Source organism: Mustela lutreola, chromosome 2, assembly GCF_030435805.1.
Source record: "Mustela lutreola isolate mMusLut2 chromosome 2, mMusLut2.pri, whole genome shotgun sequence".
NCBI classification, from domain to species: domain Eukaryota; kingdom Metazoa; phylum Chordata; class Mammalia; order Carnivora; family Mustelidae; genus Mustela; species Mustela lutreola.
Genome location: NC_081291.1, coordinates 114035511 through 114052993, shown reverse-complemented (window position 1 = coordinate 114052993; position 17483 = coordinate 114035511). Strand labels below are relative to the sequence as shown.

General features: G+C 41.1%; 1 protein-coding gene across 12 annotated transcripts in view; it reads left to right on the top strand.

Moving 5' to 3' along the window:
- LPP (LIM domain containing preferred translocation partner in lipoma) overlaps nucleotides 1-17483 on the top strand; it is a 652084-nt gene that overhangs the window by 276646 nt on the left and 357955 nt on the right. For all 12 annotated transcript variants that reach the window (XM_059163155.1, XM_059163153.1, XM_059163152.1 and 9 more), the window contains one exon: nucleotides 4404-4516. In XM_059163155.1, coding sequence (XP_059019138.1) covers nucleotides 4404-4516 — 113 coding nt within the window. The remainder of the gene's footprint in view (nucleotides 1-4403; nucleotides 4517-17483) is intronic.

Here is a 17483-nt window from a genome sequence, read left to right as displayed (position 1 = left end):
AGCTGAATTCTTTGGGATAATACAGAGCAAATTAAGTGAGATACTTCTAGCTTCTCTGCCATGCAGAGAGACAATCCATTTCCAGCTCCATATTTCACTAGCTGTGTAACTTGAGTTAACTCTTTGCCTGGCAAGTGAGGGATACATGTATTTTGTATGTGGATAGGCTTTGGATGGCTAGGAAAAGGGTAAGGAGGACACCAGGTCTGTAGGCATATGGTTGGGACTACCCTCTTTGTTTTGTGGGTTTTTTTTTTTTTTTTAAGATTTTATTTATCCATTTGACAGAGGGAGAGCACAAACAGAGATAGCAGCAGGCAGAGGGAACAGCAGGCTCCCCACTGAGCAGGGAGCCCAATGTGGGGCTCAATCGCAGGAGCCTGGGATCACAACCTGAGCCAAAGGCACCAGCTTAACTGACTGAGCTACCCCAGCACCCTACTCTTCTTCTTCTGAAACTAAATATTTCCATCTTAGATTTTAGGTATCCCTGCACTGTTCAGTAGCCTCATGGTGTGTTCAGTTTTGGCTTGCTTGCTTGATTTATTCCATGCCCCTGTAATTCACAGGGTCTGAAAATTCCATTTGGATTACCCCTTGCAAGCAGAGAGGAGGATAGGCCATGCACTAAGGTGAAGGTCTGTAGCTTAGCATTGCTATTTGCAAGGTCCTGCAGCTGATTCCTTGTGGATGTGTTTCTGGAGGGTCACCACCTGAGCTTCAAAGCCAGATGCTCCCTCATTGTTGGAAGAAGTCTGCAAGAGTGGAAATGATCCCTCCCCCACCAACACAGACACAGAGACACAAAGACACACAAAGATACACACAGACACACACACACACACACACACACTTTGTTGTTTTGTTCTTTCCATTTTACCATCTTCTTTAAACATGTAAATTTGCTTTCTCTCTTCTGCAGTCTTATTTTTCCTGCAACTTAGAAGCATTTTCTTTTGCTTAATTGCCTGTTAAAATGGTGAACCATAAATCAGAGTTCTTGAAATAGTTCTTAGTCTGATTTAAGATAATTATTAAGAGCTTTTCATTCCAACTATCTCAGCTGGTTGTTTCCCTCCAAAGGACCCATTTTCTATCCTTTATCATGTGTGTGTCTGTTTCTTAGGCATTTGCCTGCTCCTCCACACTGTTTTAAAATGTGAGCTCCACTCCAAGGAATGAAGGAAGAGGCCTATGATGGTCGAGCTTGAAAAACTGAAAATTATGTGATAATTATTATGAACGTATCACTGTTTTAAAATCTTAATCTAATCTTCACCTAGAATTAGCAGTTTAGATTTTTGTTGTTTTCAAGTTATTTCTTTTAAGAATACGTTCCGTCTTCCTTTTCTGTTCCTTTTCACCTTCCCAGGATTGTCGACAACCTATGCCTCACTATATATTCAATTTTTGAGGTAGAAATAGAGTCGGGAAGGATATGCAGTTGACCCTTGACTGACACAGGAATGAAGGGCTCTGACCCCCTGCGTTTGACAATCCACATGTCTTCCAACTCTCCATGAACACTGACTGCTAAAAGCTACTGTTAATCCTTTGGATTCTTGGCCAATAAACGAACACTTGGTTGCATGTATTTTGTATGTTATATATATCATATACTGTACTCTTATGATGAAGTAAGCGAGGGAAGAGAACATGTTAAGGAAAACATAAGGAAGAGAAAACACGTTTACAGAACTCTGCGGTACAAAATCTGTGTGTCAGTTGACCTGTGGAATGCCAGCCTATTTTTTCCAAGGATTGACTGTAGGTAGAAGGGGCTACAGACGCAAGCAGTTGTAGTTTTTATTCTAAGACTAATTTGCTGAGAACTTGGACTGTTCATGTGGCTTTCATGGGCCTCTGTTTCTACCTTTATGATATGATCTCCAAGATTCCATTCAGTTCTGATCCGGTTTAATGTTCCAACAGTTCTCTGTGATATAATAAATGGTGCTAAAGTATAAGACGGCGCTCAGAAGTTTAAATTAGTTATGAAGAAGGCATAGATAGAAGAAGGTCCGGATAGAACATTTGAACCAGAAAATTAGGCCGCACACTAGAATTTGGTTGCATCAGTCTCCATCAGCATAGACCTTCTTTGCTGATCACTGAAGATCTCATTGTGAGCATTCTTCTCATAGGTTCTGACTTTTCAAGGCAGAAAAGAACTTGGTGACAATTCTTGTTATTTACAGGTATTAAATCTATCTATCTATCTATCTATATATAATTATTACATATATGTATATATATATACACATATATAATTATTATTACTTTTTAGTGCAGTGTTTGGCCAAAGGAAGGCCAAGTTAGTTTCTCAATTCAGACTGCACATTAGTCTCATCTGGGTTTTAAGGGAGGAGTGGGACCTGACATCTCCTCTCTACCCCCTTTTCCCCATCCCCAAGATACTGATTGGATTGATGTGAGCTGGTATTTGGGCAAGGGCATTTTTAGATAAGCTTTCTTGGTGATTCTAGTAAGTAGCCAGTGTTCAGAACTACTGGGTAGTGTTACTGAAAGTTTATGACCCCAATAGGCACATGGACAAAGCATGTCTCCAGATGTGCACATCTAGAAAGTTAAGAGAAACAGAAATGTTTCTATATGACACAAGTCCTTTAACCTTTCTAATCCTGTGGGGTCTAAAATAGGAACAATGTAATAATTGGCTTAAATGGAGTGGCTCTCAAAGTATGGTCTCAGGACGAGTACCATCAGGATCCTCTGGGCATTTATTAGAAATGCACACTCTCAGATGTCACTCTAGACCTACAGAATCAGGAGCTCGGTGGGTGGGACATAGCCATCTATGTTTAACCAAACCTTTCTGAGGTCCCAATGACCTCCAGAATTTGAGAACCATCAGTACGGAGGGATGGAGGACTAAGAGGTAGCCTTTGAAAATCTTAGCAGTGACTGGTGCATAGTGAGAGTCCAAAAAGCACAGTATTCTAAACATAGTGTGTTTGACTGCTTGGGAGTCTGAATATAATGGGGAGCTAGATTGGACAGCTACTCTTCCAATGCTAAGTCTGTTATTTGTAGGGCAAATAGAGCCCAAGTGAACCATCCCCAAGGTATATCAGAATATTGAATCCACTCTCATTCCAGTGCTTTAGAGTCTTTTTTATTAAGGCTTAAATTGTGATATTTTGGTACTGTCCAAAAGCAAATCATTGGGTGAAGGAACTCGCAGCCTTACCAGTAAGTGTTGAGCATCTGAAATGCAGAGACAGGCGACTCATGTATGAATATTATCTATTATTATTATTAAATATTATTTTTTGAAGGAAAGTCAAATCAATAATTTTTTTAATGGACATTTCCTTTTCCTAATAGGATTTCTTGCAAAGTATTTTTAAAAAATTCCATGTCATGAAGCCACAGAGCTCTTGGATTTATATATATACCTCAGATCTTAGAGGTTAGGCGTTCTCTTACAACAACATAATGTCGGTATGCTGTTCTGGTTGGCCAGTGGTGTTGAGGTTTCTTGATATGCTGACCCCTCATTACATCCTGCCTGGATTGCCTGTAGATTTCAATGATGTTACTTATTTTAATTTCTCCTGAACGGCCCTACATGGACTTTTAGATTAGTCTTTAGTAAGTCGTATTGCAAGCAGGTTTCTTTCTTCTCAGAAGTCCTTGTTGGATCCCTACTGCATGCATGATACAATTCAAACTACTTACTAGACATGAACACACTTGAAAGTTGTTTTTTTTGTTGTTGTTGTTTTGGTTTGGTTTGGTTTGGTTTTTTTGGTCACCGCACTTATTTTTATTACCTACTAGTATTATTTTACATTCCCATATTTATGCTCTCTTAATAACTTGCTCCTTATTCTCTAGGCCCTGGATGTTTTAATCTATGCCTTTGTTCCCCTGTCTTTCTGCTAAGCAGACTTGTTGTCCGTATCATGATGTTCAGGGGCCATTGTAATGCTCCAGTATAAGCCTTCTTTGGTCCCTCCACCTCGACATAAACTTTCCTTTATCTTAGATTCCAGAAGAGTTTGTTTCTCCATCTCAATATATTTTATCTTGTATTATCTTCATTTGTGTACACATTTTTTTCCTCCTTTGCTTGACTGTGAAAGTCTTACACCCCTCAGCCACTGCCCTCACAACCCCAAGCACCTTCTCTGTTCTGGCTAAACATTCCTGCCCCCTCTTGACTAGCTTTTATGTCACTTCTAAGTATCAGATCTGGTCCTCGTTCTTCTCAAAAGTAAGGCTACTGATGAAACTGCAAAGAGCTATCATGGGGGATAATTGCTTGAAGAGACAAAAAGGTCTATGTCCGTGCGGTCAACTTGAACAAATGTGTGATTTTCAAGAGTCCTGTGTGATTGCCTGTATATTCACTTCCTGTGTTCATGTCCTTTCTGTAGGTGACTTTCTTCCACCCCCGCCTCCACCTCTAGATGATCCTGGTGCTCTTCCGTCCAGCCCCGGAAACTTCCCTCCTCCACCACCCCTTGACGAAGGTGCTTTCAGGGCACAGGTAAGATGTATGGTTGCAGTCATATCAATGAGCCATGCTTGGAAGTTGGTGAATTCAGTGATTATTTCCATGGTGGATGAACATTTATTCAGAGCCTGAAGAGAGCTTTGCAACTCAAGAAAGCTCAGGTCCTTTAATGCCACCTCCCTGGCTGAAGCTTCTCAGAACTCAGCTGGCTTGCATTCGAAAGCCCCAGAAATCCTTTTACCTACTAATTTTGTTCTGAAACTCAAAGCCATTTTTTAGAAATGCCACTTGAGAATTCCACATTTTCCTGTTATCCTGGGGACCCAGCCATGCTTTTTTATTGCCTCATTTCTCTATCCACAAACATTGCATTCTGCGTGAGTAAGAGTGATCTTCAAAGGCTCTGGTTGGTCACTGTGGTCACTTAATTGGTCAGCGGCATCATTCTAGCAAAAGCTCCAGCAAACCTTCTTGGGGTATTCTTTACTGAGTGAGGTCAAGGATGCACATTAGAGTATGTATTGATTATGTACAAGTGGTGTGCTCTAGAGACTGCTGATTGCAAGTAACGTGGGGCTGGAATCAGAAGCACTGGTAGGAATAGTCAGTCTGTGATTGCATAGAGTCACTTGTGACCATATGCCACCACTTGGCATCCAAATGCTGTTCGTATCAGGAAGGAAAACTAAGTAACAAAGTTATAGAATTATTGTTGTGTTTTACAGGTGAGAATGTTACTATAGATACATAGAAAAAAAAACAGCCCTTGTCTTTCAGAGAAACATCAAAGATATTTGGGGAGAGGAAATTAATGGTATCAGGTATGGTCTTCAAAATAATAAGAGTAGGGAGCTGATGAGTGAGAAAATAGGTGAAAGAAAGATTAGTTATGAGTTGATAATTGTTGAGCACATGCAGGTTGATTCTATTATTTGGTCTACATTTATTTAGCAAATAGAAATAACACAATCATTTTTTCTTATTTTTAGTCATTTTTTTTAACAATTAAAAAAAAGCCTCCTACATTTGTCTTTTATATACTTCTGCTCTTATTTTGTCCTGGGCTATTCTTTGCATATTATTGAATTTACATAATTAAAAACTTCATTTTGTCTATTTGGTCTCTTAGAATATTATGGAAACTGCTTTCTTGCATTTTAAATCTTGAGTTCTAAAAAGCTTGTTTGACCTTGTGACAGAAGACTTGTGTTTGATTGCTAGTTGAACAACGTAATCTAGTTATGTGGGTTTTGTTTTGTTTTTAAAATGTATTAACTAATTTTAGAGAGGGCACAAGAGAGAGAGAGAGCACACAGGGAGCAAGGGCAGAGGGAGAGGGAAAGAGAGAATCTCAAGCAGATTCTGTGCTGAGCTCGGAGCCCCACATGGGGCTTGATCTCATGACTCTGAGATCAGGATCTAGCAGAAACCAAATGTCTGTATATTTAAATGACTGCGCCACCCTGGGGCCCCTCTAGTTACATGGTTTTGAACAGGTCACACTAAGTCCAATTTTTCTTATAATTAAAAGTAAGGTAACTGTCTACCTCTAGTAGCTAGATGAAATACAGATGGATTTGAAATTGCCAAGTTATAATGGTTGTACGGGTATTTTGATGTTTTAACTGTTACTATATAAATATAACAACAGCAGTAATCATAAGGCTTTCCCAAAAGGTTTAATTAAGAAAAATTCAAACATGGGCTTTCATAAATATTACAAATATTCTTTTCCTGTGTGGACTGCATCCTGATAACAATACTAAAACCATGATTTGTTTTTTATTTATTTTTTTAATTTTTTAAAAAGATTTTATTTATTTATTTTATAAAGAGAGTGAGAGGTAGAGACAGAGCATGAGCAGCGGGGAGGAGACAGGGGGAGAGGGAGAAGCCGACTCCCAACTAAGCAAGGAGCCCGATGCAGGACTCAATCCCAGGACTCTGGGATCATGACTTGAGCCAAAGGTAGACACGTAAGCAACTGAGCTGCCCAGGTGCCCCCATGACTTTGCTTTTTCAAAGGAAGGAAATAAAAATCTGGTTGACAAGTTGGCTTATGTTTTTTGTAAAATACAAGGAAGGAAAAACATAAAATCGAGTTTGCCAAATGGGAAAGGACAAATCTGGTAGGAGAGGCATGTTATTCTTGAATATATGGAAAATCGTGCAAGTTCAAAAGAAAACAGGCACACCCTTCCCTTGTGTGAGAGTGATAGTGACTTGGCCCTGCCCTGGCCATATTTGAACCACTTTGGAATCTGAACTGTAATAAAGCCCAAAGTAGTATAATCACCAGAGAAGATTTTGCACTTTTTCCTCTCAGCCATGGTGAAACCTCGTGTTGCCAAGTCCAAATTATAGCTGGTAAATGGGTGTTTTTATGTAGAGATCTATTTATGTTTCCAGCCAGATTTTCAGGTCAGCATCAAAAGAATGTCTACTAAGTCTGGCTATAAGAATTATAAGATTTTCAGCGCTGAAAAGGACCTTAGGGATCAGGTAGTCAGTCCCCTGGCACCAGCCGTGAGTTACAGCCTCTTTGAGGACTTGCGAAATGAATTAATTCCCTGTATTCACAAATGGGGAAACTGAGACCAAAGGAGGTGGGCATCCTCTAATCCATACCTGTGTTTGAGGAATCTTGATTTCTGGGTTTGTCCTTCCGGTTCCATCAGAAGGCCTTGCACATTGCACACGGTTTTGCTTTAGTCCTCCCCCAGCCTGTAAGGCTCTGAGTTTCAGACCAGGGGATTACAGGCACTGCTGGGGTTGTGCTTGGTGCCCTGAATTTTCGATACCTGCTAGGCACTTTTATTTTATTTTATTTATTTAGCAAAAGGCAAATATTTAGTGTCAGTAATTCTTACTTTGATAATTTTTTTTTTTTTTGAGGAAAAAAAAAAATGAATCTTGGAAATCAAATGAGGGCTTTATCTTTTCTTTTCTGTCGGGATCTGTTTGACCTCAGTACCTGTGAGGTTCGGAGCGCCAGTGGAGTGGACCCTTCTTTTGTTCATTTGTTCTTCCTTCCTTCATCATGAATTGAATAACTTTTGTAAGTCAGGTCCATACGCTAGGGATTGTGGCCTCAGATGTTGGTGTCATGGTTCTAGGGCCCTGAGTCTTGACCTTGGGACTGTATAGTATTGTTCTGATCTGATGCCATAGTTAGTTGTTGGTTCTTATTTCCACAGCTGATGGGCAGGTCTGTGGTATCACTTAGACTAGTTTCACAGGGGGAGAGTGTCTCACAGGATTTCAGGTTTACAAGGAAATTAGAGCTCATCATTTAAGTCCCTTTCTTTTTTTGGATCTCCTTATTCTTTTTCCCAGTTGAATAAAATGTTTATGGGTGACTGTTGCAGGTGACATGATTTTGGAAGATAAGGATATGCTGGATCCCATACGATGCCTCTGAACCAAGTTTGGGAGATGCACACAGACGCAGCTTTTAAACAAAGGTGTTCTGTCATAAATTACACCTTAGTTACCATGCTGTGATCAGAAGCACAGTCTAAGTCCTTAGTTGTGGTAGAGGGTGGGGGAAGTAAATTAACTGGCTGGAGAGCTACAAGGATTTTTAGAAACAGTTGCCATTGCCCTGCACTTTGATGGACGGGTAGGACCTTAATTTTTAGATGCAGGGGAATAGATCTTTCAGCAATAAAGTAAGAAAAATAGACGTATTGAAGGAAAGCACCAAGCAGTGTGATGGGCCTGCCTGCATTCCAGACTGTGGATTTTGCCCTTGATTCTGAAATCGTTGACAGTTTATTGCAGATGTTTGTTAATATTGTAGTTATAAGGGTGACATCCCCAGATCTGTTGTTGGGTGCCATGTGGTGCTTTCAGCAGCCCATCAGGCATAACCTGTTGCACTTGTGGGAAACCCCGTGCAGAGAGCTCTGAGTTGTCTGGCACACTTCCTTGAGCTCTCAGGGACTTGTCTCCTGATACCCAATGGCTTTGAGTTCAGGTGCCCGGTGCTTAATGGCCACTTTTCCTAACATCTGTGCTTGCCTTTCTAGTTGATGGCTCCTCACTGCCTCTCTCTGTGAGCCCGTCCTCTGGCTTGCCTTTACTTGCTGCCTCTCCAGGGATGTGTCTCTTTGGGTTTTCATCTCCCCCTTTCCACTCATCCTGGCAGGATGGCCAAGACCCCATTTGGTTCTGTTGCTCCAGCCCCTCCACCTTAGAAAACAGACTGTGATGCCTGTCACCGGTTACTCCCTGTGTTAAAAATTTCTTTCTCTTATGGAAGTGAAATTTATTTCTTTGTGACTTCTTCCCAGTGATTTTCTTCCTACCTTCTTCGAGCCAATGGCACACCTGCAGAGTGACCGTTGGGCCATTGAGGGATAAGTGAAGTCTGCCTCAAGAAGCTGATCATTAAGTCTGCTGAATGAGGTGACTTTTTTGAGGCCCGAGGGAGAACAGTGTAATGTGAGCTATGCACTGAACTTGGGCCAATGCCCAGGGTTAATTGAAAAGAGAAGGGAGAAGGAAAATTTCTGAAATCATTTATGGTCTTGTCTTAGTCTGTCTTTAAAAGTTTAAGGCCAACTCATTTCTCTTCTTAGGAAAACATTTTCAGAGCTCATTTATGTACATGGTGGATGGTGGCTTACCATCAGTTATCCGCTTATATCAGTAATAATTTTAAAGTCTCCCCTGGTATTAGCGTGGCTGGCACTGGATTCTGTGTCTCGTGACTCTCAGTCTCGTCTTCTCATGGTCATGGGTGTGGAATGACAGATGTTTACTTGTAGACCCAGAGGACTCAGGCCCACGGCCATGGCTACCTTCTTCAATGCACCCACAGAAATAGGCAGTAGGGCTTGCTTTATATGGCTTTGACATGCCCTATCGTAGAGATCCTTCCTTCTGCTGCCTGAGAGTGCACTGAGGAAGCGGGGGGCCGGGTCAAAAAGAAGATCCAGGCAGTAATGGTGAAGAGGAGAGGCAATGTCCAGTCCTGCTAGAACAAACCAGAAATGGTCACAAGCTCTAATCCACTCGGCACTCGGAAGTGCTTATCCTTTCTGCACAGTGAGAGGACAGGAGTATTTCGATCCTTGAGAACAGACTGAAGGAGTGATTGAGGTGCTTCCTGACCCTTTCCCGTGTTTCCTGGGCCTCGGGTTAGCAAGCCCTTGTTGGTTTGTAGGGTTGTTTGTGACCCCAGCAACAGCAGTAGCTTCACAGCACTCTCCTCTTTGGTCTGTGCTGGGAGGCCAGTGTGTATTTAGTGGGACCTGGAGGTGCTTGGGTTTTGGTTAGTAGGACTTTCTACAAGTAAATTTCAAAGGTTTTCTGTTTGCTTTTCTCTCCGCATCATCATCTCATTGGGTGTCCCGATGAGCCAGGAGAGAGATTTTTGGTGTCTGGACTTAAAAGCGCTTCTTTGAAAGTAGCAGGCCTAGAGCCCCGAGGGGGTATTTTAGTATTTCATTTAGCAATTTGAACCTTTTTCATGGAATGTCATAGTTTTCTCTGCCTTTTTCTTAAGGACCTATTTTAAAGAGGTAAACCTGTTCCTGGGGATCAGGAGTCGAGTGTGTACACACACACACACACACACACACACACACACACACGCACACGCTCTTTCACACTTATCAACCCAATTACCATGGCCCCCACCACCTTCTAGTGACCTAGGGCATCCATATGCTTTCTGCAGGGAAGGTCTTGAGGAATAGCCAGGCAAGAGCCCTCCAGGGAGATGGGCTGTGGTCAGTAATGCTGTAGGTCAGGGTAACCAAGGAGGTCAGGTTTGCTCTAGCTCTTGAGCTTCTGAATGGGGAGTAATTGACCCTATTTGCATATTTCAGAAAATGTTCTTTGCCTGGAGGCAAGTGAAGGAACTGCAGTTGGTCCTTGTTTCTCCCATCAATAATCCTGGTAGTTTCTTCAAAGCTCTAATATGCCTAGTTATATATTTTTTAAAATGTGCTTTGTCTCTTAATATAAATGAAGCAAACAGTATAGATCAAGTATTTTCCATCATGTTTCTCTGTCAAATTAAAATTAGGATCTCTACACCATGTGAGGTTTGAGCGTTCTTCCTGGTGCATCCAAACGGTTAGTAATATAATTTGGAGAACATGCTCTAATATTTTAAACATCATAACTCAGCCTGTTTTGAAGGGATCATTTCTCACATTAAATTGTATCACCACGTTATTAATAACTTATAACTTTTACTTGTTTATGGCAGTGTCTTGTTTGCTGTTTCTCTTTCTTGAATTCATATCCTGATTCTTTTTTATTTTTTTCCCTGCCATTAGTACTTTATCAAGTAATTTTTTTGGGGAGGGAAGCCTACATGAATGACCTAGCTCCTGAGTTTTTATATATCTGAAAATGATTTACTTTTGCCTTTACATTTAAGTAAAAGTTTGGCTGCAGATAGAATTCGAGGGTCAAATTTCCTTTATCAGTATTCTGTGAAGATTTCTATACTGTCACTATAGTATCATTTAGCATTGCAAGTGAGAAATCTGATCCCAGTCTGTTCCCTCCTCCCCATCCAAGTTTATGAACTTCTCTTCGTTGGATCTGCCAGCCTTATTTGTAGGAGTCTGTGGTTTCTCCGCCTTGCACCTGGGCTTAGGTCCCTACCCACCCCAGCATTTCCACTCATCATTCAGTGTATTTATTTGATAGGAAGAGTTCAGTTTTTAATTTAGCTAGGAGGGGTTTTCTTATGTTACTGCCGTTTTCTTTCTTATGGAACCCCCGTTTTATCATTTTGGATTTCTTTTCCATTCTTCATGTTGGTATTCTTTTTCAGTAGTTCTGCCTCTGGAAGAACCCCCTCAGCTTGCTTCCTTTCTTTCTTTTTTAATGTTTTGTAGAGATGGTCTGCTCCTGACTTGGAAATGCTATATCCACCTGAATTAGAAAAGGGAATGTGGTGGGAGTGGCTCTGGATTTGCAGTTCTGGTAGACCTCCCTACTGTGTACTCGAAACTTTACCTCCCTACTGTGTACTCCAAACTTTATGTTTTACCTTGATCAGGAAGATGTGGTCCTTTGAATAATGTGGTGACCACAGAGTGGGTGTCTGCATCTGGTCTTCACCTTCTGTGTGTAATTAGGGGGGATAGGCTAATGAAATGGTTTGCCTTGGATGCACAGACCAAGAGCAGCCCAGCAAGCTCTGCTGGAGCCCTCAAAGCTATGTATGTCTGAGCTTCAAGGATCCCCTGGCAGGTAGCAAATCCCCAGTTGCCCTTGTCACATAGATGCTGAGTGAGGGCAGCAGCCAGTTGTGGGGGGTGGGGCAGGGTCTCTGGTGAGTTCTCCAGGCTTATCTGTTCCCTCCCTCACTATCCCCCCCCCATGCATCTCAATGACTATGTTACCCGAAGTATCAGGGAATGTGGCAAAGAACTTTTTATTAGAAGGATGAACTCACTAAGTGATTTTACTGCTGTTATGACATTCTGTACTCCAAACATTCTTTCCCAAGAGGCTCCCCACCCCCTCACCCTTCTTGTTGTGACAGCTCAGAGTCAGCTATTAAAGTCAGGTGTTGCTACCTTTTGTTTTTTTATCTCAAGCTCACTCTCATGCCCTCTAGGGCTTCATCAGGAAGAGCCCTCCTTGGTTGCATCATCTAAACCAAGTCAAGCTCTAGGGATAACCTAGTATGTTGGGGAACAGGGTCACCATAGGGTCCAGACACCGGGCCCCTCGCTTACTAGCTGTATGCTGATGGGCATGCTATTTAACTTTTTCCGCACCTCAGTTTGCTCATCTGTAAACTGGGCAGTTATTGAATCTAACTGTTCGGATTGCTGTGGAGTTTCAAAGAGATGATGCACGTAGACAGTATTGTATGTGCCTGACATATCCCAGTGCTTAGAAAATGTTTTCTGTTGATGTCATCACTTTTGGGCAGTTCTGGGCTAGCTGGCCTCTGTGCTGAGTTCTGGAACAGTTGTCAATGTCTTTGGTTTGCTTCCCTAAGGTTCACTGGTGACCCCACTCCTTACTCCTGTATATGCTTGGGGATTTGGGGCCTTTTGCTAAAGATGCACTTCCATAAACTCCATCTGTAAAATGAATGATTTGGATTAACTCATCTTTTTAGGTTTCTTTTAGCTCTAAAATTCACTGCTTTAGTAATAAAATATCACCTCTTTATAACTTGACAGTGATTTACAAATTGCAGAATACTTTATTTGTCTTATCTGATCTTCACATAAAAAAAAAAAACAAAAATATTTTAACCAATTAAAAAAAAATTGAGGTCCAAGTTGTTGAGGCGACTTTTTTAGATCTCACAAGTGTCATGGAAGCAGTGATTTATTTTTAAATGGACAAAAACAAAAACAAAATGTATTTTGGGGACTTTTAAGCCTCTTGGCTTAGTATCAGTTCCCTTACAAATGAGAGAAGGCAGATCATTTTGAATTCTCAAAAAGCAGCCAAAGTCATCAACAATATGTGTTCATGGATGGTGGCCAGGGGCCACTGAGATAGCTTTCTGTGAGGTTCTTTAGTGGAAATAAGCCACATCTTCCATCCTACCTGTCAGCATATTCTCTGACAAACCCCTCACAGATTGTACCATGTTCTTCTTATCCATGGATTTGGTAAAAGGCTCTGTTGGGCTCCCAAATCCTTTAGTTCCTTAGTAATTTACATAATCCACTCAACATGGGCACAAAACAACTTGATCTGAAATTAGGGGTAAAAGAGGGAGTAGAATATGCCAAGTCTGAAAACCCAGGGCATTAACTCAGATTTTATTTTCGAAACTCTCAATGTTTGGGGGAGATTTTCTCTGCATAACTGATTTTGCTCGATCCATTCAAAAGTCAAGTATTCATGCATCCCAACTAGATAATTTACAGTGTGTTATCGCGTGCAATACTTATACTAGTTTTGAGGGGTTCCACTCTTAACATTTTTATCCTTTGCTTTTGTGAGTTTGACCTGTCCAAGGCCTACAAATTCCGTAAATTCCAAACTGGACTTGGAGTGTCTTTTGTCTTGTTTTTAAATAAAAGATTTTCATACACTTGATCTCACTTGAGCCTTTAAATAACTTGTGAAATGGGAAGGGTAGGGATAATCTCCGTCCGGTGCAAGTGAAGGAGCTGAGGCTCAGGGACGCTAAGTAATATTCTAGGTTTCCATGGTATTAAGTGTCCCAGGCAGGGATCAAACCCTGAGTCCTGTCAGTCCATTCCATTTCTCCCCCACCTCGCTCTCTCTCTCTCTCTCTCTCGCCATCACTGCTTTATTGTTACTTTTCTATTATATTCCTTTTTGATGAAGGGCACAAAACACCAGTTGTCACCTTCCTCACCACATACTCAGAATTTGGAATCTCTTCCTCTTATGACTTGTGCTGTAGAATTCTCTAGGGCAGTATTGTCTTCAGCCTCCGTTTTATTCCCCCTCCCCCCAATAGTCTGTATCATTGTGGATTATAAGAATGTTCTTTGGTATTAAAATATTGGAAAGAGGGGTGCCTGGGTGGCTCAGTCGGTTAAGTGCCAGACTCTTGATTTCTGCTCAGGTCATGATCTCACGGTGCTGAGATCCAGCCCTGTCTTGAACTCTGTGCTCAGTGGTGAGTCTGCTGGAGAATCTCTCTCCCTCTCCTTCTGCCCATCCCCCACTCAAATAATAAATAAATCTTTAACATATGGGGAAGATGTTTACAAACCTTTCAAATGGAATTCTTTCCATAATTTTTTGTTTGTTTTTATGTTTATTTTACCAATAAACTTTAGTAAAGATAACAATTTTTATGATATTGGAAAATGAGTAAAATCGGTGGTACCTGGTATAGATCAACTGTTTCTTTGGCAGTTTTTTGAAAGGGGAGATGGGAGTAACACACGACAGATGAATTCACATGATAAGAAGTGTGATTTAGCTGTATTTTTAGAAGTACAGAATTTGGCTAATGAGCCACTCACCCCAATAAAACAAAAGGGAGGGAGGGAGAGAGAGAGAGAGAGAGAGAGAGAACAAGCACTCTGTAGGCATAAGGGTGGTCAGAGCCCTTTCTTTGACCATAATTTCTGTTGTTCCTTCCAGTGCTTAAAACAGTCTGTCTCTGCCCACCTTCTGTTTTGAATCCTTCATGATATATCACGATGATATGTGATCTGGGGCAGACTATCCCTAAGAACCAAGTCTCCGTTTCTTTAGCCATAAACTAGTATGATGCTTCCTATCTTCTGCTTTTGTTTTGTTTTGTTTTTAAATGATTGCATAAAAATAACCCATTTGATAGCACTTTCTAGAGTAGCAATTATAGAATTTACGTTAAAAGTACTTTTTGGGGGGGGGGTAATACTGTTTCAACATCTTTGAGCTTTCATTCTAACTCTTAACAATTATATAACCTCTACATTTAGAGCAGTACATTTACTACATGGCCTTTCAGTGTTGTAGTCAATGTCATGGTGGGTATCGAGAGGAGAAGGGACAACTGTTGCTTGGGCAGCCCTCGCTGACTCATGAGCATTTAAGAGTTAGGGTTCTGACTTCGAAAGACCTGTCTGAGAGCTTCATAGAGCACCTGGCTGGCTCAGGCTTAGATAGTCCAGAAAGAGATGATCAAACAAGTAAATAAAAAACCTGGCCGCCACAAGAGTCTTTCACGGTGCACATTCAGGAGACTTCATTACTTTTATGACTATTTTATGTCAAACCATTTTGTGAGTCAAAATGTGCCTGGAGGATTGTTTTCATTTCCTTTTCACCTGTTGAGAGTCGTACAGTGTCACTTTAGTCATTCTTTCCTGACCCGGTGGGGATAGAGACCAGTTTTGGGCCATGGCAACTACAGAGAGGTATTTTCATGGAGTTACAGATTCATTAAATGAGTCTGTCTTGGCCTTCCCTCCAATCCTGCCATGTTTCTGTAAACTGGGACTTAAGCCATAGTCTCAGCATTGACTGAAGTCATTTCAATGCTACCGAAATGGCCGTTTCCACGTTTGCCGTGCCCTCTGATCCCCCAGTGACTGTTCTTTTTCTGACGTCCTCTACCTCTTTCAGGAAGGTAACACTTGATTTGAACCTCCTCACTTCCTCCCTCAATTTTCACAACAGAGAACTCCCTGAGTTCCCCTTCTGGATCTGTGATGATTCCTTTTCTCTCTCTTGTACCAGATCCCCCTTCATTTTTTTCATCTCCCCCTAAATTTAGGTGTCCACTCAGTGTTCTCCCTTTTGACCTCCTGTCTTTTCTCAGTAGAAGTCATCACTCTAATAGAGTCAGCTTTGATCTCTTATTTAATGACTTGAACTGGTTATGACTTTTTTCCTTAGACAAGCATTGTGCCATTTGTCATAGAGTCTTTCCACATTGAAAACCTGTCTCTTCACCTTCGTTATATCCCAGAGCTACTCATCATCTTAGCCCAAGACTTCCACGTTGTTAAAAATACCACCATATTTTCTATTCTTCCAAATTCAAAACTCTGGTCATTGCTGGTATGTCTTACTTTTTTTTTTTAATATATCTGTTACGAACATCTCATATTTTTTGGTTCAAAAAGAACTGTCAGGTTTGCTCTCATCTCTTATTTTCCTATTCATTGTCCTAGCTTCTTCCTTCTCTGAAACATAATAGACTCATTGCTTTGATTCTTTTTTTTTTTTTAAGTTTTTGTTGTTGTTTTTCTTTTCCAGCTGCATATCCCTAACCAATTAGTCTTCAAAAAATGATATCTTCTTCCTTTGGCTTTTAATTGTTTGCCACATTAAATTTCTTTTCTTGGTTGATTTTCAGAGTATTCTCTGACCTCCCTGACCCTTTAAAGCACACCTCCTCTCCCACTGGGCTCTTTGCAGTCTTTGCTCTTGTGAGACAGATGCCTTCAGTGTCAGCTTCCCATGCTGAGTTAATCTTCCTTGTTGTCTTTCTTGCTGCCTGAAACATCCTCATTTCTCACCTGATGAGAAATCCTTCCCATTTTGAACAGCCAGATTCAAACCTGACTTTCTTCCCTGTAGCTTCTGATACCCCCCCACCTCGCCACAGTCCCTCCCTTCAGTTTTCCCAGACTCTGTTGACTGGATAACGTGGAGTTGTGACGTGACCTCAGGGTACGGTGCCAGGAAGCTGTGCTCTGTTGCTAACCAGTTGTGTGACACATCTTCACGTGCAGAATGGGAATCATGACACGTTCTTAGAAAGTTATTTTGAGGATTAATTAAGGGAAGGAGTATAGAGGATCCAGTAGTGTCTGGTTCATACTCATGGCTACAATGAATCAGTTAATGATGTCTCATTTTTCTGCCATTTGATACATGTTTCTTTGTGACTGATATAATTATATTATGTACATTAATACTGCCTCCAAACTATATATTAAAAAGGCCAGAGTTAAACTATGACATGGAAGAGATCTGTAGAAATTATTGAATATCATAAATCACAGGGACTCAGATTTGAAAGGGTTCTAATCCTGCCCCTCTTTCTTGTGAAGCGGAAATGAGGGGAGGGCTAGATTTTTTAAGCAAACCACCCAATGTGACCTTTAGTATGAGATCTGGTCCTAGCACCAGCTGGAGGGTTCTGGATTCAAAGGCTTAAACTCATTCAGTTATCCTCTTGTTTATTCCCCTTTTAGAAATGAGCTGAAGGCTGGGTCATGGTTCATATTCCTATATCATCCATAGTCTGTATCTCATTGAGGGATATCTGGATGATGTTTGTGGACTGATTGATTGAATCAGTCATTCTTTGTCTTGGCAATAGGAATTTTCTGGAAACATCTACAGAATATGCACTATACACAGGCTTATCGCTCTTTTGATGCTTTTGATGCTGTTGTAAACAAACAAAACTGTTCAACATGTACCACTTCTGTGTACTGGCTCAGGGTGGTGGGGAAAGGAAGCGAGAGAGGAAGTTATATACATCTTGAGCCAATCAAGCTTTCCTATTTTTAGTCTTTGCTACTGTTTGGAAAGTACAGCCCCTGTTCATGGCAGGCTGGTATGCATTTCCTCA